Consider the following 20,216-nt stretch of genomic DNA (forward strand, 5'->3'; position numbering starts at 1 on the left):
CACCCTATACAAAAATAATCACCACCTAGCATCCAATCAGAATTACTTCAGTACTGTGTTTCAAAAATATGTATTATATCCCTTTCTATAATTTTTAGGGCTCCATATATCTATGACTGCCCTATTTTCTTTAACCAGACATGAGAAATGTATTTCCTTCAACAACTGTATGTATGAGGGTTTCTAAATCTGGGAATACCCTGTTGGCCTATTTGTGACTGTTACACCCTACAGAATACTCATGGTGCAAATTTCCAGCTTTCTTTTCAAGCTGTACAATCTCATGATATTGATTGAAAAACAAATGGCTGTCAATGTGTCTGCTTTAAGTGGAATTGTAAATTGTAGTACAGCAAGCATGAAGGGAATGTATGGATAAATGGGCATGCTCCAAAAATAAATTAGTGAATTGCAAGTAATGTACAAGCCAGCCAAGTCTGTTTATATCAATGCCTGTTTTTTCACACAACAGTGAGTTAGCACTGAAAACACTCTTCCACATAAATCTGCCTTGTTAGCAGTGCAGGGCAGCAAGCCCCCTCCCCACTAATAAAAGCATCAACATGTACAGCTGCTCCTAGCTGTTTAAATTACATTGACATATAAGCATTACTTTGCCATATTAGTCTTGCTTAACTGTATGAAGGTGGGTGACGCGTGTGCTTTATGAGAAGCACTTACCAGTGTACGCATAATGAACCAGCGATCTCAGCGCCTCTGGATCCACACCTTCCATCTTGATCTCCTCTTGCTTGGCCTCCCGCACATCATTGGTGAACATTGCGGCAAAGTAGTCTGAAACTGCACTCAGCACAAGCCTGCAATTGGCAAGGGAGACATGCGTCAACCTTCCCAATATCCATCCCACCAGAACCACAAGAAATGTGTGCCCAAAACAGCATGTGAGGTTTCTCTGTTGTACTGCGACTAATTGAATAGGGAGAACAGGTTTCTCAGCTAGCTGTTTGTTTGATTAAACATTAGCACTAGATCTGAGGGGTGATTTCTTTCTTCTTTGAATTTGAAGCGGTCTGTGAATGGAGCACTGTGGATAGATTATGAGAGACTTACACAACAGTGGATACACCTGCAATGTCAAGGGTTAAAAAATAAATGTATCCTACCAAAGCAAATCCTACCCCCAGACAGCCATTTGTAGCACAAACTGTGTTTGGGAAGTAGTATACAAAAAATATTATTTCTTTTTCAGTCATTGCTACAGTACTGTATGTACTGTAGCAAAAAGTTTTCAAAATACATGTCCGCTTCACTGTGATCTTTATATATTTATTTAGCTTTTTTTGTAGTGGCAGCAACCAACAGCTGTTTGATGATGGTCTTTGGTGGCTATATGTAGAAAAATTAGCGACAGAACGATGGAAGGGAAACATTGCAGGGGTAGGGTAAAGGTCAGCCTTTTTCTTTTGAGTGAGGAAGGCTGAGCTATGGGAGACCAGGATGGCTGGAAAGCTCTGGAATTAAATGAATTCACTTTGCTCAGAACTCACTCTTCATGGGGACCAAAAAAGCAATCTCTCTCTTTCATGCTTACCTTTCATTTTTTTTTACTTTAATAATCCACTGCAGCAGTACAGTACCCAACTCCTTTATGAAAACAGCATCATACATTTCACAGGTCACAAATCAGAAACACTCGCCAGTGTTGGTTGATAAACTACAAATACTGTGACATGGTCACAACTACAAATACCGTAAATGTGAAATCGAAATTTAAACTTAAAATCCTCTATAAGCTGCTATATCTTTGCATGAACATTGTAGAAAATGTTGGTGAAGCAAAGTCAACCTTTCAAATTAATTATTAATCAAGTGGTACTATTAGCTTTGACTCTTTTGCACTTCACATCAAATCATTCTACTGTAATTATCTTAACAATACTGTTTTGTGTTATCTTGAATTGTTTTGCTTTAAAGATACACACATACGTATTGTATGATTAGTACACAATGGACAGTGGTGGAGTACCGCATTAAAAGCAAAAAGTTAAAGAATCAGCCCAGTTTTTATTGGGTTACATTAAAATTAATATAAAAGCATATTTAGATGAAGTGCAAGTCTGTTTGTACTTGCAGATGTTTTGTAACTGGGTTGGGGTTGTTAGAGTTGCTGGCAGGGAACAGGTCTAATGAATGTGAATGTGCTGTTACTCACCTGTTGGCAGGGACCTGTAGACAGTCTGATTGGACAATGCTATTATTCACCCACTGGCAGGAACCGAAAGAGTCTGTGTGGAGAACTTGAGGTTGCTCACCTGTGGGCAGGGATCTTGTGGTCCCCAGCAATCAGTAGTACATCACACAGTTGCTTGTGCTGGAGATAGTTTTCCATCTTACGAAAGGTCTGCTCTGCATGGTTTATAGCTTGGAAAAACTCGTCCGAGCAATGGGAGTTCATCCTAGAGTAGGTACTTAGAGACAACCTGGAGAGAACAAAAATCAGAAATGCGCGAGCTGTGAGTTGTGAGAGCCCCTGGCTATGAACGGAAAGGCATCATGGGTAAATGTGAAGACTCTGTTGAGAAATACAAGTTTGAGGACTGATTTTGATTTACAGTTCAGGTTGACTTACTACGGTATATACACCTTGTTTCCACAAAGTCAGACTGTGCAAATGTGTCATTCAGCTCGAGGCCCTTGTTCCAAGGATTTTTGGCAGTGTATCAATACCATATAAAACCACAGTCCGATGTTCAAACAGATTACCAGGCCTGTGAAATCAGCTAATGATTTGATGTGATGAAAAGTGTGTGTCCTTGACACTGAATCAGACCAAGTAGCTTGAACTCATATGATAAAAGCCTACTGAAAGTGATAAAGCCACAAATAACTTCAGCACTACAAAATTCAAAAGACACACATAAATGGATACAGAAACAAAATATTCCGATGGGGCAGCACACAGTCTGGGCAGCGCTTGCCATTTAATTAAAATGCCCCTCTATTCATGAGCATGAACTTTCAATGGGATCTGCGTCTTCTCAGGATCAGAATTATAAAAAGTGGAAATGCTGATCTCCTCTCCCAGCAGACTGCTAGATTACACGCTGTTGTACAGCATCTAAATAATCCTTCAAACTCCTGGCTCTACTCTGCTTGCTGTATATGTGTCCTTCATGGATAAAATCCATTTGCTGCTTTTAAATTTGTATTTCAGACCGTGTAAACAGCTCAGATTGTTTGTTGAAAGCTGGGAAACAACTTATTCTATTTTAAGACATTAAAAAAATACCGGGTGTTTCTATGCAGAAAATGGAGTGAGTCTTTCATTTGTCACAGGGCCCTCAGTTTTCATGGTTTTTCATGGGGAAAGTAGTATGCAGTGGTCTACAGCATGTTCTAAAAAATAAATGCTTCTACAGCACTAATGTACAAGAAATGCTTAAATTGCTTTGCTTATTATTATTATTATTATTATTATTATTATTATTACTACTACTACTACTACTACTTCTACTAAAATCACTTAATGTCGGTGGAAATGTGAGTGGGAATCTTTCAGAAAGATGTTTAAACAATGAATCCATGTTTAAAACTGAATTTTAAAAGCAAGAAAATATAACTAGATGTGACTACCCATTGGCCAACTGTTAAGCATAATTTGCTTTCAGGGGAAAGGGGAAAATTGAAACAAAAAGTGGAAAATTAAAACCATGGATGTCTCTTTCCAATGGTGTAAATTTTAGCAAATTAGCACAGATGCACCATGTCGTCTTCCAAATGAATTAAAAGCAAATTTATTCAAGTCAAACCAGATCTAACTCCACTTAGATTTACATTTTTAAAAACTGTTTTTCTAAATGTTTAAAGCAATCTTCTGAAAGCATAGCTCCGAGCAGAGGTGGTGATTCAAACCAGCAAATCCAATGATACAATTTTCAATCTTTAAAATGTTTTAATGTAAAAAGCCAAATCAATCACATATAAGAATGATGTGCTCTACTTACTGAATTCAAAATAAATGACAACAAAGATGTGGACCCATGCAGTATGTCTCACATATAGTGGGTTCCAGAATTATTGGCACCCTTAGTAACAATGAAGAGAAAAGCCTGCATACAATAAACAACACAGATAGTAATCTATATGTTGTGTTCAAACTTGAGGAAGCAAAATGAAATCATTAAAGTGAAATTGGCAATACAACCCCGCTCAACAAATCCCACTAGAGTATAAAAAGGCAACAAGCATGCAAAATCCCTTTGTGATGAATCAGCATGGGAAAAAAAACACAACACTGCCAATTCTGAAGACACAGATGGAAATTGACCATCGCAAGTCTGTTAATCGGTCCAAACAAACAATATAATGTAAGGCATAATGAGTCAGGAGTGCAGTTGGTCTGTGTTCCCCTGGGATAGGGTTGTCAACACGTCAGTAATAGTTCATGAACTACCAGTCGTACATTAAGTACACAGACACTGGAGACATGAAGGAAGCAACGTATTAGTTTATTGTACATATCACCCAAGATGCATAATGTAGCATGAACATGCAACCCTCACCTAGCTGTCAGGTCACAAACTGCCCCCTGAGCGCAAAGGTTACGTAACTCACTCATTACAGAGGGCAATAATAAAGAACATGTGGAATGGTTGCAAACTCGCCATAAAGAACCTAAGGATCATGGTTTAAGAATTGCAGAGATTGGTTGCATTTTGGGGTCATTGAGTCTCAAGAAGAACCATAAAACACCACCTTCATGCCAAAATTATTTGGCAGGGTGGCAGAAAGACAGCCCTTTCTGAGCACAAAACAAAACATAAACAAAACATTATTGGAATTATGACTGGAAGAGAGTTTGATGGTAAAACACCTCATACCTACTGTGAAATATGGAGGTGGATCATTGATGTTTTGGAGATGATTTGCTGTCAGTTGTCCAAGGCAGAAAATATGGTAGTCTCTGCTAGGCAGCTACGACTTGGTTATAAGTGGATCTTCCTGCAGCACAATGTTATAACAATATCCATGTTCTGCAATGTCCATCTCAGTCTCCAGACTTGACTCCTGCAATTTGACCCTGTGTTCATCTTTCCATTCCAAATCAACGAGGTCATTAAAATGGTACAGTATGTGTCACCTCAAAGATTGAAAGACGTAATGGTAATCAAGAAATGTAACTTTGCATAGTTAAATATGCACATTCAAATAAACATATTTCAATACCTTCCTCTTAAGTTGCTTAAGTCCTAAAATGTAACATATAATAAACACTGACCATGGCAGAGTTGCAGTGACTGAGGCACCATTGTAAGAACATCTTAGAAAAATTGTAAACACGGTTCACAAGGTAAATTAAAAAGCTTCCAGTTAATTACATGCCTCAGCAATAATGTAATAACCAGCTGGGATGGTCGAATTTATGGTTCCCGCCTGTTCTGACACAATCTGGGAAACAGAACATGAAGTTTAAGTCAGCCCTCTCTAAAACGGCCATAGTGCAGAAAAACTGAGCAAGGCAAGTGAATGAAGACTTAGTTAATAAGACCTGTTTGTAATTTCAGTTACTGATTGAAATGTGAAGAAAACTCATTTTGTTTTGGCAGGCAATATCCTTATGCTTGTGATCTTTACCACTGAGTATGTTGACCTTGCTAACAAAAATTTGCTGAGACAATAAAACCGAGGCAGTGGAACTATTGCCGTTTCACAGATTCTGGACTTTTTATCCCAGCGTGCATCTATCTGGAGTGCAGCAATTAAATTAATCTGTGTGATCTGTGGCAGTTTACATGCCATCTCACGCCATTGTCCCAATGTTTCAGGGGCTGTTCTGATGTGCTGCCATGACTAGAGAGCATTATACTATGTCCATCACTGACCTCTATATGAATAACTGCCAACACGACCTTGCATGCTTGAGACTGGTTAGATGTGCAAAGCATTACCAATAGCTTGGGACATCTGAATCATTCTCCACTAGGCAGCCGGTTGATGATGATAAGATGTGCATCCAAGTATACATGACTGTCGCGCAGACCCACAATAACCTGACAGATACTGTATGTGTCCATGTGCTGTATGGGCTTATAGCATGTTTTCATTAGCGGAAAATGTTGAAAAAAAAATACATTTACCCAAAGTTGCAGTACTGCTGCACTACCTTCCTCATTGAAATGAACTGTAGTTTGATCATAATTTGAAATTACCTGCCACACTTTGCTCACACAGACAAATTTATAGTACCGTAGCTCAAATTGAGTTGAGGAATTTTACGAGAGCCCATAAAAAATAATTAAGTCCCAAAGCGCCTGTCAGGGGCTGGTGAATTACATTGATCACACACAAATCTCTTCTGAAACTGAAAGTGCTCTTTTTTCCCAACTTTCACCTTCATGGCTTTCAGTGCAGACAACACAGGTATCTCAGGTTTTTGCAGTGACAAGGAATGTGCTTCTCTGTGAGATGCACAGCCAGTGTCAGTAAAGGAGTTTTCTCCATTGAATTCGAATGCTTTGATTTCAGTACATCTTGCAGGCTTTTATATCATGCCAACAAGTTAATTGTTCTCCTGTCAAATCATTAATTGCCACGTGAATGGGCTTTGATCACAAAGGACATTAGACAAGGCTCTCAGCATTTATGTATGCGATGGTATAGATCCACCTGAGAATCCAGAATTCAATTAGGTTCAACTTTCAGCATGTGCTCCCTGCATAATTTACAAATTCCCACAATCAATGTTCTGAGATTCACAATCACAATATTATTTCAAAAAAGAGATTACTACATGTAAGGCTGTGTGATGTTGTGGTGTTGTTTTTTCTTTGCCTTGCAAGATGGCTTGTACTTTTCAAGCGGCTGTGCAGATACAGTCGCTATGCCACATGGGATATTGCATACCGCATTAAGCCAGCAGATCTATTTCAGCACTCAACATTTATTGGACTTGCACAGCGGTACCATATTGATCAAATCAATACCTTGCAGGTGGCTGTTATTGTACTTTTAGCATATTACGGCATAAACAATGGATGCTATGAACTTCATGTGGTTCTCTTGACATTCTCCTCTATAAACCTGCACCGTTATCCATTTTACAGCCAATCTGGATCATGCATAGGTGTGTAATATTTGTATATAACTTGATGTTATATTTAGCATGTGTTGATACTGGATGTGTCTTACAGTCACATGGAGCAGAGGCTACAGCCCTAGAAATAAAGTTTCATAGCAAATCACAATCACAATTGAAAGGCAGTGAGAAGGAGAGTGTTGGTAAGTCTTGGGAAGAATTATGAGTGGCCTTCTTTGTAAACCCAGCACTCGGGCAGAGATTATCCTCTGTGGCGACACTGGCTTTATAGGGCTCATCAGCAGAAATGGTTCCGTCTCGGATTAAGGGCTGTATGTATGTTAATACTGATCAATCGTCTGGTGCCTGAGGGTTAAATTATCCACCAACTGATGTCTGCTGTCGCGGGGTTCATCACAAATTCAGCTCCATTTATGTACAAGTGCCAAGTACTGTGTATACCCTTACCAAAATATTCATTTATAGGCTGCCAATTTCTTTTCGATGAGAATTTAAGGGGGTGGGGGTTGCATTTATAGAGGATATTAATGAGTTGCATCCCCAGTTAGCTAACAGTGAGACCGTTTTCACATGTCATTTTAAAGTATTTGTTTGTTTATTGTTGAACTGGAATAGAAGGCCCATATGAGAAAAGATTAGGAATTAGGTCGTCACTTGTGATTGGTTTGGCTCTGTGAGTATTACCCTTCAGATCAGGGTCAGCTGTTGTAGTGTACTGACTGTGCTCTGCCAACCAGCTGATTATCTCAAGTCAATGTTCATCCAGCTGTTCCCTCACTTCAAATGGATCAGCAGCACAGTTTGAAATGCTGTCTACTGAGTATCTTCTAAGCTTGCCTGTTTGTTTTCCTCTTTGGAGATGAAAAGCTGAGCAGAGATTTGAATGCTAAATCTGCTGAGCCTACACAACTTAGATACTAAGTATTTGATTCTATAACAAAATAGAGTAAATAATCCCAGCAATGCTCATTTTTCAAGTATCCGTGTTTGAGAGTACTTGAGAATTACTATGATCCCCATCTTTCTCAGAAAGATGCATTACTTTAAACTCCATCATTGCCTTTTCCCAAAGATAATTGGTAAGGAAGGCCGCAAACATTACATCCCCACAAGTATTTGCATAAATCGCCACAAGTGGTGCTCGCCTTGATTATATTCTGCAAGACTGAATATACAATAAACCCTTTTCAGATTAAGCCTTGCCTGGGCCTCATCTCTGAAACAGCACACAAGAGTCTAATGCATTTGTAGCCAACTGCTGAAGTGTTCTTCCAATACGATTCCCTCAGAGGAAGACAGCTGAGGGTAAACATTTACAGGTCTTGTTTTATAGTGAGGTTTATTTCTGGATTTTACAATTTGGTGTGACAGGCCAACTTTAATAGTATCACTCAGGGTAAGCAGGTCATTAGGGGAGGCTATTTTCATTATGGATGTCAGCATTTTGGATGCATCACGACTGATATAAAGGCCCATGAATGCTTTTCAAGTCTAAATGTCACTGGTTTACAATGACTCCTAAAACATACTTGAGAGGTCTAGTTCTATCAGTAGCAGAGAGAGCAAGGGACATATTCCTGCTAGCAAGGAAAAGTCAGATCCCAGAGGATACCTTTAAATTGACATTTGAGCTTTGGCTTACTGGAGCACATTTATGTGTCAGGCTGTGATGTTACTGAATTACTGCATTAAATCAAAGATGAAGGCGTGCATTCAGAATGAATTTCTGTGACAAAAACCCAACCTTAATTATTGCTTGGCTGCAATCATTAATTCATATTTAATACTAATAATCTGTTTAATGATTTCTTGGAGTTAAAAAAGTGTGATTTTGATACCTAATATTATTTCAGCGCAAAGTTACTTAAAGATTTGGAGCCTGTGACTGATTTGGTTGCGCCTCAGTTTACGCCTGCTCTTTACGCACAATCGACTATCGTTAAGTGCGTGAACTTTCGTCAATTCAAAAGAATACATAATCAGCCACACTTATAATATCTCCACCCTTTATTTGTGGGATCCACCCTTAAATATATGCGCATTAAAGAAGAGAAGCGCATCTTGTGATGAATCACCTACATCACAGGTGTCAAACTCCAGTCCTGGAGGGCTGTAGTGTCTGCTGGTGTTTGGGGTGTTCTGGGTTCATTCAAGTCATTGATTGGTTAAAGTATCCACACGCCTTGTTCTTAAGGCCTTAATTGGCCTTAATTGGCAGCTGATTGAAAGGAAACCACGAAAACCCGCAGACACTGCGGCCCCCTGGGGATTCAGTTTGACACCCCTGACCTACATTGTACGCAAACTGTGGTTCCTGTGCACCAGTTTGATACATACAATGCATGTTTCCTGGGCACAATACGTAATATGTGCGCCTGAAAATCTTCGCAAAAGGCTTAGTAAATCTGGTCCACAGTATCATGATACTGATGCGGAATTTTCAGCTCAATGTGAATATGCTTGCATTGTTTTAGTATAACATATATTAAGTCACATAAAGCTTGACTTACAAACATAATTTACAGTAGCAGTGAGGGCCATATAGTGACATGGGTGGATAACAAAATTATGATTCTCCAGGAGTAGGGTGGGTTTAACTACACCTGTTCTGCCAAACTACTGCAGATGTCAGGTTACCAGTCGGTGATGTGCCTCTCCTACAATCCATTCCAGTTTCCATAGCAAGTTGTATAGTTGCAGTGAATCAAGAAGTGTGCTTAATTTGATCTGTATCTGGTTCATTTAATGTTTTAAATGGCATTGAATTGCTATCTAGACAGCCATTTCTTCAGAAAGTAAAAAAAAAACACCATCTCTGTGTGTGAAAATATCATGTTCTTTATGTGTGTCTTTAGGTGTGGAACTGGGAATATAACTAGAAAATATTGGAAGTTGTTTTGTTTTCAGTAAGGAAAGATCTCTATGAGAAGTAGCAGTCAGCACTTTCAGAATTGCTTTTAATGAGACGGCAGGCATCTCTCCACCCACACAAAGGCCCTGTAAATATATAGGTCTCTATAACTTCTCCAATGAAATTACATTCTGTCTTTTTATTGTTCTCTGTGTAGCAGTGATATACACTTTTAATGGGAACCCAGCAATCCTGGTAGGTTTAGTAGATACACATCAATCGTATCGCTGTTGTTGGCAGGAAAATGGCTCTGTTGTTCACTATGCCCCAACAGTAAATCAGCTCAGAATCACTTTGTTTAAAATGCATTGCAGGTGATTAAATCATTCCTTTGGGGTGTGTTTCCAGAGGATATAAAAAATAAAAAAATGTTTCAGGATAATTAGCCAAACATTTATATGTTTTCTCATTTGCCTAAATGAAGGCCTTTTGCTCAAATCTAAAATAGACCAGCAATCTGCTATGATGTAGAGTTCATATTTTATGCTAAATATAACATATATACACAAGGGCTATATGTAACTTGTGTGTGTCCTGGATGTGGCAATCACCTGGCGTCTTTTACAGTGACATTTGCACCATGGCATTTTTCTGTGCATATGTGGTAATTTTTGTGATTTATTGCTTGTGAACAGCAGGGTCATACATTTTCTAAATTTTGGGCACCCTCATCAAGAATAAGTTTGAATGGCATTGTTAGCCACCAATATACACTAAGTAAGCACTTGATTAGGTATGTATTATACTTATTAGTTATTTTGCTGCTGTAGCCTATCCATTTAGAGGTTTGATGTGTTCTGTGTTCAGAGATCCTCTACTGCATACCACTGTTGTAATATGTGGTTAATTACATGACTGTCACCTTCCGATCAGCTTTGACCAGTCTGGACATTCTTCTCAAACCTCTCTCATCAACAAGGTTTTTTTGTTTTTCGCACCATTCTCTGCAAACTCTAGAGACTAGTGTGCGTGAAAATCCCAGGAGATCAGCAGTTTCTGAGATCCTCAAACCACCCTGTCTGACACCAACAATCATTCCATGGTCAAAGTCACTTAGATCACATTTTTCCCTATTCTGAAGGTTGACAGAAGCTCCTAACTCATATCTGCATGATATTATGCATTGCACTGCTGCCACACGATTGGCTGATTAGATAATTGCATGAATAAGTAGGTGTACAGGTGTTCCTAATAAAGAGCTCAGTGAGTGTACAATTTCCAAGAATTGAGAGCTTAAGATAGACTATTCAAGAAAATGCATTTCTTTGCTTATTATTATACTGCATTTTGCACTTCAGTTTATTTATTCCGTGCTTCAGTGAACAACACTACAAGATATCTAACACAAAGGAACATAGTTATACCAATGTAAAATTTACAGGAACTGGATATTGTGCAAGAGAAATTCATGAAGAAGTAAAATGTTAAATAATGTAAAAAGCACACAGCCATTTATTTCACAATGTAAGAATTACAGTCCCGCATTGTTGAATTAAAACTATATAACATGTCAAATATACAATAGCTAATGCGAAACTGCTGCTAATATTTCAATATGAATTTTCTATTCAAGGTTTTCTAGTACTATTATCTATCTACATTCAGGAGTTAATATAACATTCCCTCATTATAACAAAATCAATGCTTGCATCATGATTCATAAAGAAAAATGGCATAGCTTTTAATTCTAGCATCTTTACATGCATTTTTAAAACAAGCTACACTGTTAGTTCTACAAGAAGATTAACTGAAAAATAGTACATATGTAATATGCATGCACATGCTCTCTCTCACACTCACACACACGCACACATGCACATGCACACAAATGTTTATGTGTTGTTCTGTGGTGTCTATATCAAACAGTCGTGTATATTTCTGTAGATCAATCAATGTCCCTGTGCCAATAATGTCCTATTCAATAAAATAGTGAACCTAAAAAAGAATTTTCTAATTACATAGGATGTTCCAAATAATCCCATGGTCTGTTCTGCATCTAAGAACACTGTGTACTTAAATAGTACTTAAATGTATAAATATCAGCAATTGCAATGGTATTATTATGTTCATAACCACACACCAAAACCACATACTAGATGTCTTCTTTAATAATCTTATACAGTATATCAAAGAAAATGCAGTGTACTTGAATAACCAGAGTTGAGATTCATTTTCTTATTTGTTATGGTGCTATTTTATCTGAGCATATTTACTCCAAAGCAAAATTAGAGAATTTATCTGGAGTAGCATCAGTAGCCTCATCTGTTATATGTGCAACAACATTGCAAATGCAGTTTTGGGTAGCACAGAGTTATCCGCATCTCAACCCCAAGCTTTTACACTGAACACTGATGAGCTTGACCTATTGAGATGTAGCCTCAGGTCATTCTTACCCACCAATATAACCCTGAGCAATTTTCTTTGGCACGATACTTTCTTTTACCCAGAATAATGATTATTCCTCAAGCTGATAAGGCTTCATGTACATTCATGTACAGGTCTGCAAAGTCACACAGTATGACCAGTAGTACAGATGGAATATCATTGTCCACTAAATGTATAGAGTAGTTCTTAGATAACTTGATACTTTTCAGTCATTTGTGGAAGGGGAAAAAAAGATATTGAATGTGCACAACTGTGGCCAAGGATTCGATTGTCACCTGGTTCCATATTCCATGAAAAATGAGATTGAGCCACCGAACATAATTTTGTTCCTGTCACTATCAATCTGTCAATCTCAATGTTTACGCTCATCTCACGTTTCTGTTCAGTGAGCACTCATACCACCTCAACAAGTACATTTGTGTTCATTTATTGTAGATTTAAGTCAACCTGGAACAAGCCTGTCAGATAACAACTGATTCCATCCCTATCACAAACAGAAAAAAAACTCCTTGTATCCACTATGAAAGGTGAAAATGTCAACCTCATTAAAGATGCATGAGTTCTCACAGAAGCATCATACGTCCCATACACAGCCTAGTTTCCTACACCTACGCCTAAACATACTCCACAATGAAGGCACTGGAATTCATCTTCACTGCTTTTGTTTGAGCTGGAGCTCATGATGCAGACAAAAACATTTTTGATTCTAAGAATAGGGATAAGATAATGCATTGACCAAGAAGGGGTATTGGAGGACATTGAGAAACTGTAGAAAAGTTTTTTTTTAAACCGCTCAAGAAAGCGCTTTTCTTCCTTTAGGTGGTATCATTTCATACAGTAATGTAGGTTACAAACAAATATTTGGATGCGTAAAAAGGCTTCTTATACAGACTACTACTATTCACTTTGTTCTTGTAAGCGATAAGATAAACGATAGAGTAGAACTTTTTTTTTTTACCATAATTAGTGAAAACTAATATTCATTAGTGAAAACAACACGGAAGTGCATGGCTTAGAAATTAACTACCAAAAGATCTGCAAACTTCTTGGACTGCAGTCTTCACTCTACTGCGTTACAAATTCAGTGATGGATTGTCTTAACTGTAATTACTTTCCTCATGAATAGTTTTAATTAGTCTATAAATGTGTGCAATATTCTGGGAAGGCACATGCTATGGACTCATTTGCCTAGTAACAGAGCTCTATAAATAATTTACACCAACGCATCCCTGTAGCTCAATCACTCAATAGTCAGCCTGTATTCCTGAAAATATATTAAACTTTGGGTCCTATAGCTCTGAATCCAAACTGCCAGAGGACAGTCAGTAAATGACCAGGTGCCCACATCTAATGATACACAGAAAAATAAAAAAATGCTGACCCACAAAATTTCATAACAGGGACAATGTATGGTCTCTTGGCTCTATCAGAATTAGCTTCTAAGAATTAGGACTAATTCGAATCTGTTTTCTCTGGACAGGTAGCAATAAAATACAGGGTGCACACTTACACTAGGGGCTTGTTCAACAAAGTAGGATTACTGAGGTAGCTGGATAACTGCACAATGAAAAACCCAGAACAGCTGTTGAGTCCATGTTCCAGATTTGGGAGGGTTCTGGGTTTTACTCAGTGCAGTTATCCAGCTAGCTCAGTAATCCTGCTTTGTGGAACAGGCCCCAGTATTGTGATGAATATGAGAGGAATCTTAATCATACTATCATACTATAATATTTACCAATCCAGTATTTTACCCAAGTATGACATTGACCCATTTGGGCTAAACAGAAAACTTTTAATGTATGATTGACAATATCAACATTTAGATTGACTCGCATATGTAGCTAGCCTATACGCACCAGCAGAAGGCTAATTTCAGAAAAAATATTATTTGATGAGAAATATGTTGATCGGACAAAATCAGAAATGTCCCCTTTAACGTTAAGCACACAAAATCAGATTATGCACATCTGTATACACAATCGGCCCATCATTTTCAAAATGGGTAATACATGTACAGTTAGCCTGTCATTACAGACTAATCGTAAAAATGATGACTTACCGACATCAGTTGTCAGTGAGATCCCTGGGCTTGTTTGCCTGACACAAGAAAGTCGTATCGAGGCGAGATTGTTGAGAGTGACACAAGCAATGTGTTTCTCACATTCAGTCTGCTTTGAAGTCTGGTCTTTGTGGCCGTCATCGCAAAGAACCCTGCCCACAAAGGTAAGTGGTTGGGAATGGTAGCAATATCTTCAAAGCTAGTGTGCTGATCTCTGGGTATTCTTCCTTCGCTTTAATCCAGAAGGATGGCAGTGAGGCTATGGAATTGAAGTCTCCCCCCGACCTCATTTGAAAATGCAATGGCTAACTGTTCCTCTTGCCGCGAAGTAACTGGTTCTCTCTGCCGACGTCCAGAAATGGATCGCGGATGCATTCTTTGCTTTTTCTCGGGTCTTTTGAAGATGGGAGATAGCGTTCAAATGCATCAGACTGTGATGTCCGGTGGTTATGTATTAACTGCGAAAGTCCCTCGGCGTCTGTCGGAAAACTGGCCAAGTTCTCGAACATGTCGAAACCTCCCTGTCGCCTTGCCCAGGTTTCCAGCTTTGTTTTGAAAGCGGCGGTTTTGTCTGCCAGTTTGAACTGGATGCCATTCTCCCCTGCATTGAGATATTTAGTTCGTTCAAGACCGTGAATATGTCACTCAAGTAAGCAAGTTGCGCGAGCTAGTTCTTCTAAAATACGCTGCGAATGGGGACTGTTTGTCAATAGAGAAATCTCTGTAATTGCTCTCTCAGTTCAAACACGCTTGTCAGGGCCTTCCCTTTTGATAACCATCTACCCTCAGTATACCAATGCGGGAGAAATCGCTTGTATTCGGCATCCATGCTTTCACAAAGCAATTCAAACAAACGCGAATTTAGTGCATGGGCTTTGATACGATTAACAATGAGTATCACAGCAGTTCGTGATGAATCACACAGTGAGTTGCTTCACATTCCGGCGATACTTCTTTCATAGCCGTCTGTTCATCGCGGCTGCCCGGCCAAATTCAGTCTACCTGAAACGTACTGCTTCAATGCTCTGAATATTTCTGCGCCTGTTGTATTGTTAGAGTATCGCATGTACACTAACATTGCCTTGTTTTCCACATCTGTCGATTCGTCCAGCTGAACAGCGAACCACGGAGACCCGTTTATTCTCTCCAACAACTGTCTCGATATCCTCCGCAATGTCATCGATTCTCCTAACAACTGTGTTGTCTGAAAGTGGAACTTGTCCTACCTTTCTAGCTGCTTCCCCCCCAACAGCTCACGACAAATGTCGTGCAGCGGGTAGGATTAAATCCTCTGCAACTGTAAAGGTTTTTTTTTTTTTTTTTAGCTTTTACGATCCGGTGAGCCACAATATTTGACGCTCTCAATGCAGCAGCATTTAAGTACCTGCATTTGCCGTTCCAGCTCACGTTTTTTCCTTTCAAAAAATTCAACTGGTTTCTCTTTGTGAGAAGGGCACTTGGTTTGAGAATCGCCAATTGCAACAAATCCATACTTTATGTTGCCTATGAGGAATCGTACTTACGATTGGAACTCGGTTTACTTTTCTTTAAAACAAAATCAGATTTAGGATCACATTCACTGTCCCTTTTAGCTGAACTGCTCGTGAAGAAACGGTCCATGGAAGTTTGCTGAAGCTCATTCATCTTTTGTCTGTAGTAGGCCTACAGCTTGGATCAAAGCGGAACTAATGCCAAAACCGTTTTGAATCATCAACGCAGCCAATCCGCACATTGTGGGTGTCATTACAAGTGTGCTCCAGATATTTTTGCATAAATAAATGAGTACTATTACATATATTTCCAATGAATAAAAAACTATATTAGAAATACGACACTCTGCTGCTACCTACGGAACATATTTCAGACAGCTCTGGATTAGAGCGCTCACATTTGCCACATGGTGGTGGCTGTGTATGGAGCCAGATAACTTTATATTTGTAACTGAAAAAACTTGGTGAACCAAAAAATATTAGATTGTTTGAAAACATGTAGTGTCAGAAATCTCAGTTTCATTTTCGGTTTTTGTGATGCGCTTATAATGTCTAATGTCAACTTTTCTTTCGACCAAAGTTTTGTCTCCTTGCGAAGGGTGGTGTTTATGGGAGAAGGGCATGCCCGCTTTTGAGTGACAGCGCGCATGAAATCAGTGTGACCAGCAAATAACTTACTTCAGGGTGGATAGGCTCTGGCTCTGCTGCTTACTGCCATTGAGGAATGTGAAAATTATACAAATAATTTGTATAATTATTAATAATTTGATAAACTGAACGAAATTATTTTATTTATATTATTTATACGATGAGGCCTTGCAAGCTAATGTAACGTTAACGTTAGCTGTCAGCACCTCCCTAACGTTGTAACGTTAGCTAACATTAGCTAGCCAACATCATTAACATGAATAACCAGTGCAAACTAGCTTGCTAGCATTATTGGAAACGACACAACATATTTTCAATAATATCTTTTGGTTTACCAAGTTATTATTTTTCAGTTTCAACATGCATTTATTACCTTTCAACTATTTTTCTTTTTCAGTTACAAATAATAAAGTCCCGAATCTGGCTCCATAGCGAACCAGTAGGCCTAGTTACTGTGGAAAAAACAAATAATATATGCTAATTTGCCACTGCCCTGCAGATCTCCAGAGGCAGAAGCGCCAAATGAAACACAAAACCACTGTAATAATGTTATTATTATTATTATTATTATTATTATTATTATTATTATTATAGCTTATCTGTCATTTTCAGTTAGAATAACTGTAGGTGCCTTCTAAAGGTTGCAACATCTCTCTTACAAATGTAACACATCTGCTGGCCAAGATCAATGAAATAAGTTGCATTGCTTCTAATACCCTGTCACATATTTTTCAAGGGTTTGGCTACTACACCCAGCTAGTAAGACAAATGGTGGCAAGTGAAGGAGAAGCAGAGGAGAGAAGTTGAATGGGGCCCATGCTTAAGATGGATTACCACAAACTCCAAGTCCCCACAGGTTTGCTGGTTAAAAATCCTCTTTGAGGCTGACTGGCCAGCCAAGTTCACATATCCCACAAGACTTGTCCTCTTTTGCCCTTTACAGCCAGCATATCGATGACTGAATGTTTCAGTTGTTTCACTTCTTTCGGCCTTATCTGTATTCATGCTGGTATTTGTGCTGAAGGTGTTTTCTGAAACTTCATGGGCTATAGAGATCAAAGCAATGGTTTGTAGAGAGATAATTATTTTTCCTATCCTTTGTGTACAGAAAAGACTGTCCCCAAAGGCATTTTCAATTGCTACATTGTATTAAAATATGTACAATATACTTCCAAATGAATGAATAATGTAGCACATAAAAAAAGCTCTGCACAATGATCTAACTCTGTCCATCCACTCTTTACTGCCACTTCAGGCATTCAAGGATTCAATTGGTATTCATCTCAGACGGGTAAAAACTCAATACATTAAAATTTCAGTTGCTGACTACTCCTTTTTCATTTAAAAGCAAACCAGCCAGTTATCTGCTGTACTTACAATAGGATATGGCATAATGTTAACAGGTCTAGAGTCCATACAAATTAAACTTGTAGACTTATCATGAATACCATTAGTGAATAACTCTTCACAGGTATGGTGCACTTTCATGGATTTCATATAGAATTCTTCTTTTACATGTATTGTGTTAAAGTCGTGTTACAACAGTATTAAAGCAATATTTAATTCACGTCAAGAACAGTTTTCTGAATAGGAATTAAAATCGATATTTCCACCGTGAGAGACTTTTCCGCCCCTCACATTTGCAGACACAAATGATGACTTTAATTTCCCTGATTAGCCGCGGCCCTTTTGTGTGCTCGAGAAGTGCTACCGGTAATGGAAATGAGCTATGGCTTCACTGTATCTCCCCGCTCTATTCATGAATCTCGCCAGTCGTAAAGCCAAGTCACGTCAGCATAATTTCAGCTCAGGCTGAATAGATAATGGCGGATATAGTTTGTGAGAAATTGATTCATTTTTCAATATTAAAAACTGTGTTAGGAAACCAATCCCAACTTGGCTCAGGATTGAAGTTCTAAATTAAATGCAAGATATATGAGAGTAAGGGGCAGTGGTAAGCAGCCATGTATCTGAAGTGCTGATTTTTATACTACAGATACAACATCAATACATTGTTGAATTCTATGTAGAGCATGCTGTTACCCCTTCTAATTAATACAGATAGACTTTATATTGCACAAGGCATCTTCTGCTTTCCATAGCCCGAGTTTCCTACGAACTATATGCTATATGCTATGCTATAAACTCAGTGTAGCCTCAAAGCACTGTATCCTCTCTGCCTCCCACCCCCACCTCCATCCACTCACCCAAAATATCTACTTACAGTACTTTGGCTTAAACCAACTGAAATTCAAGAGTGAAGCACATTGCAGGGGTTGGGAGCAGATGGGGCTGATGTGAGTCATGCTAATTTTATAGGGTTGATCCCTTGGGTCATTCTCAGATGTTCCTCACCCCATTTTTAGAATGTAATGTGAGCTGGAAAGCAGCCGCATTGTACTGTAATAGAATGATTTCGGTAATTATGACTGTTACTCAGCCCTAGGAGTTGTGCCGTTAGGCATTGTGAGGGCTGCCTCCCCCCCCCCCCCCCCACCTGCCTGACATTTTAACATCTTCATTCAGAGATTACCGTACTACAGCAGGGATCTTATGCCAGGGAACCTCTCAAAGGTAGAATTTCAGTCGCAGATGCTGAGTGTACAGCAACGAAATAGGTGCTGAAATCAGTTTTTCAATGGTACCTGATGGAGCCATGAAACACCAGCTATCACAGACGCTTGCATCCAGGTTCTCTATACTACTTGAGCAGTGTGACTGGTGACACCCTTGGGTTGAGACAGCCATGTTGATGGCCTATGTGCTAAAGTTGCTACTCCTTGAATCAGCAGGAGAGGATATTTCAAGTCGCTTTCAAATCAGAGTATGCACCCTTTTCATATGACAGAAAAACTATGAGATTGGAAAAATGCCATACCTTTATAAATAATGTAATAATAATATCTAAGACCTTACTGTTTGCTACAATAATTTAATTTTTGTTTCAAAAACAGGAAAATAAAAATTACATTTAGCATCAACCTTAATAACTTGAATCAGGTTATTTTGCTTTTAAGTATTACAGCTGTTTGATTATTGGTCTAAGTAAATACATTATTTACTATAAATAGATTCCTTGAAAGCTTTTAAGGTGGTGATGCCACTGGGGGGAGGGGAAAGAGATTAAAAAGAATAATTCTGCAAAGAGAACTACAGTATATTGGATACATTATTTATAGAGTATTCTGTATAAATGAGGTGGGTGTAAATGAGGAAACAACTCAGCTTATTGTATTAATTTAATGTTAATGTGTCCATAAAAAATCGGAATGCAATGGATTGTCTTTTTGTACTTTGAATATTCTATATTTGTTAATATAAGTACTGCATTTTTAATGTTTTTGTCATGTTTAAAACACAGTATTTAACTGATAATTGAAGACCCTTGTTGTCTACAAATATCGGTCATTCCCACTTTTTTTTCCTGCTGTGTAATTAAAGACTGTCTAAAGTATATAGTACACGATTAGGGATTTTTTGAATAGACTCATGTTTTTAGGTTGGCATCCTATTAATGCTGCGATGGATCACAGTTGACTACACAGAAAATGGAATGTCATTTAAGTGGACAAGAACACAGTGGTAAAATATGATTAGGACAGCAAAGAATGTAGTGAATGGTAACAGAAGATGCTACATGTCGCTGAAGCTTAGAATTATTTTAAT

The 20,216-nt window shown here is 38.5% G+C and overlaps 1 protein-coding gene across 4 annotated transcripts in view; it reads right to left on the reverse strand.

The window, feature by feature from the left end:
* The window catches only part of klhl4 (kelch-like family member 4), a 117,460-nt gene that overhangs the window by 30,178 nt on the left and 67,066 nt on the right, over positions 1-20,216 (reverse strand). For 2 of the 4 annotated variants that reach the window (XM_061236710.1, XM_061236709.1), the window contains exons 2-3: positions 2,274-2,441; positions 682-818 (exon numbers count right to left, since the gene is read on the reverse strand). In XM_061236710.1, the coding sequence (XP_061092694.1) occupies positions 682-818; positions 2,274-2,416 (280 nt within the window). In that variant the 5' untranslated portion in view covers positions 2,417-2,441. Of the gene's footprint in view, positions 1-681; positions 819-2,273; positions 2,442-14,412; positions 14,453-15,935; positions 16,048-20,216 lie in introns of those variants that run through there. The other 2 variants (XM_061236711.1, XM_061236712.1) reach the window with 2 other exon arrangements.

The sequence above is a fragment of the Conger conger genome, chromosome 3 (assembly GCF_963514075.1).
Source record: "Conger conger chromosome 3, fConCon1.1, whole genome shotgun sequence".
NCBI lineage: Eukaryota > Metazoa > Chordata > Actinopteri > Anguilliformes > Congridae > Conger > Conger conger.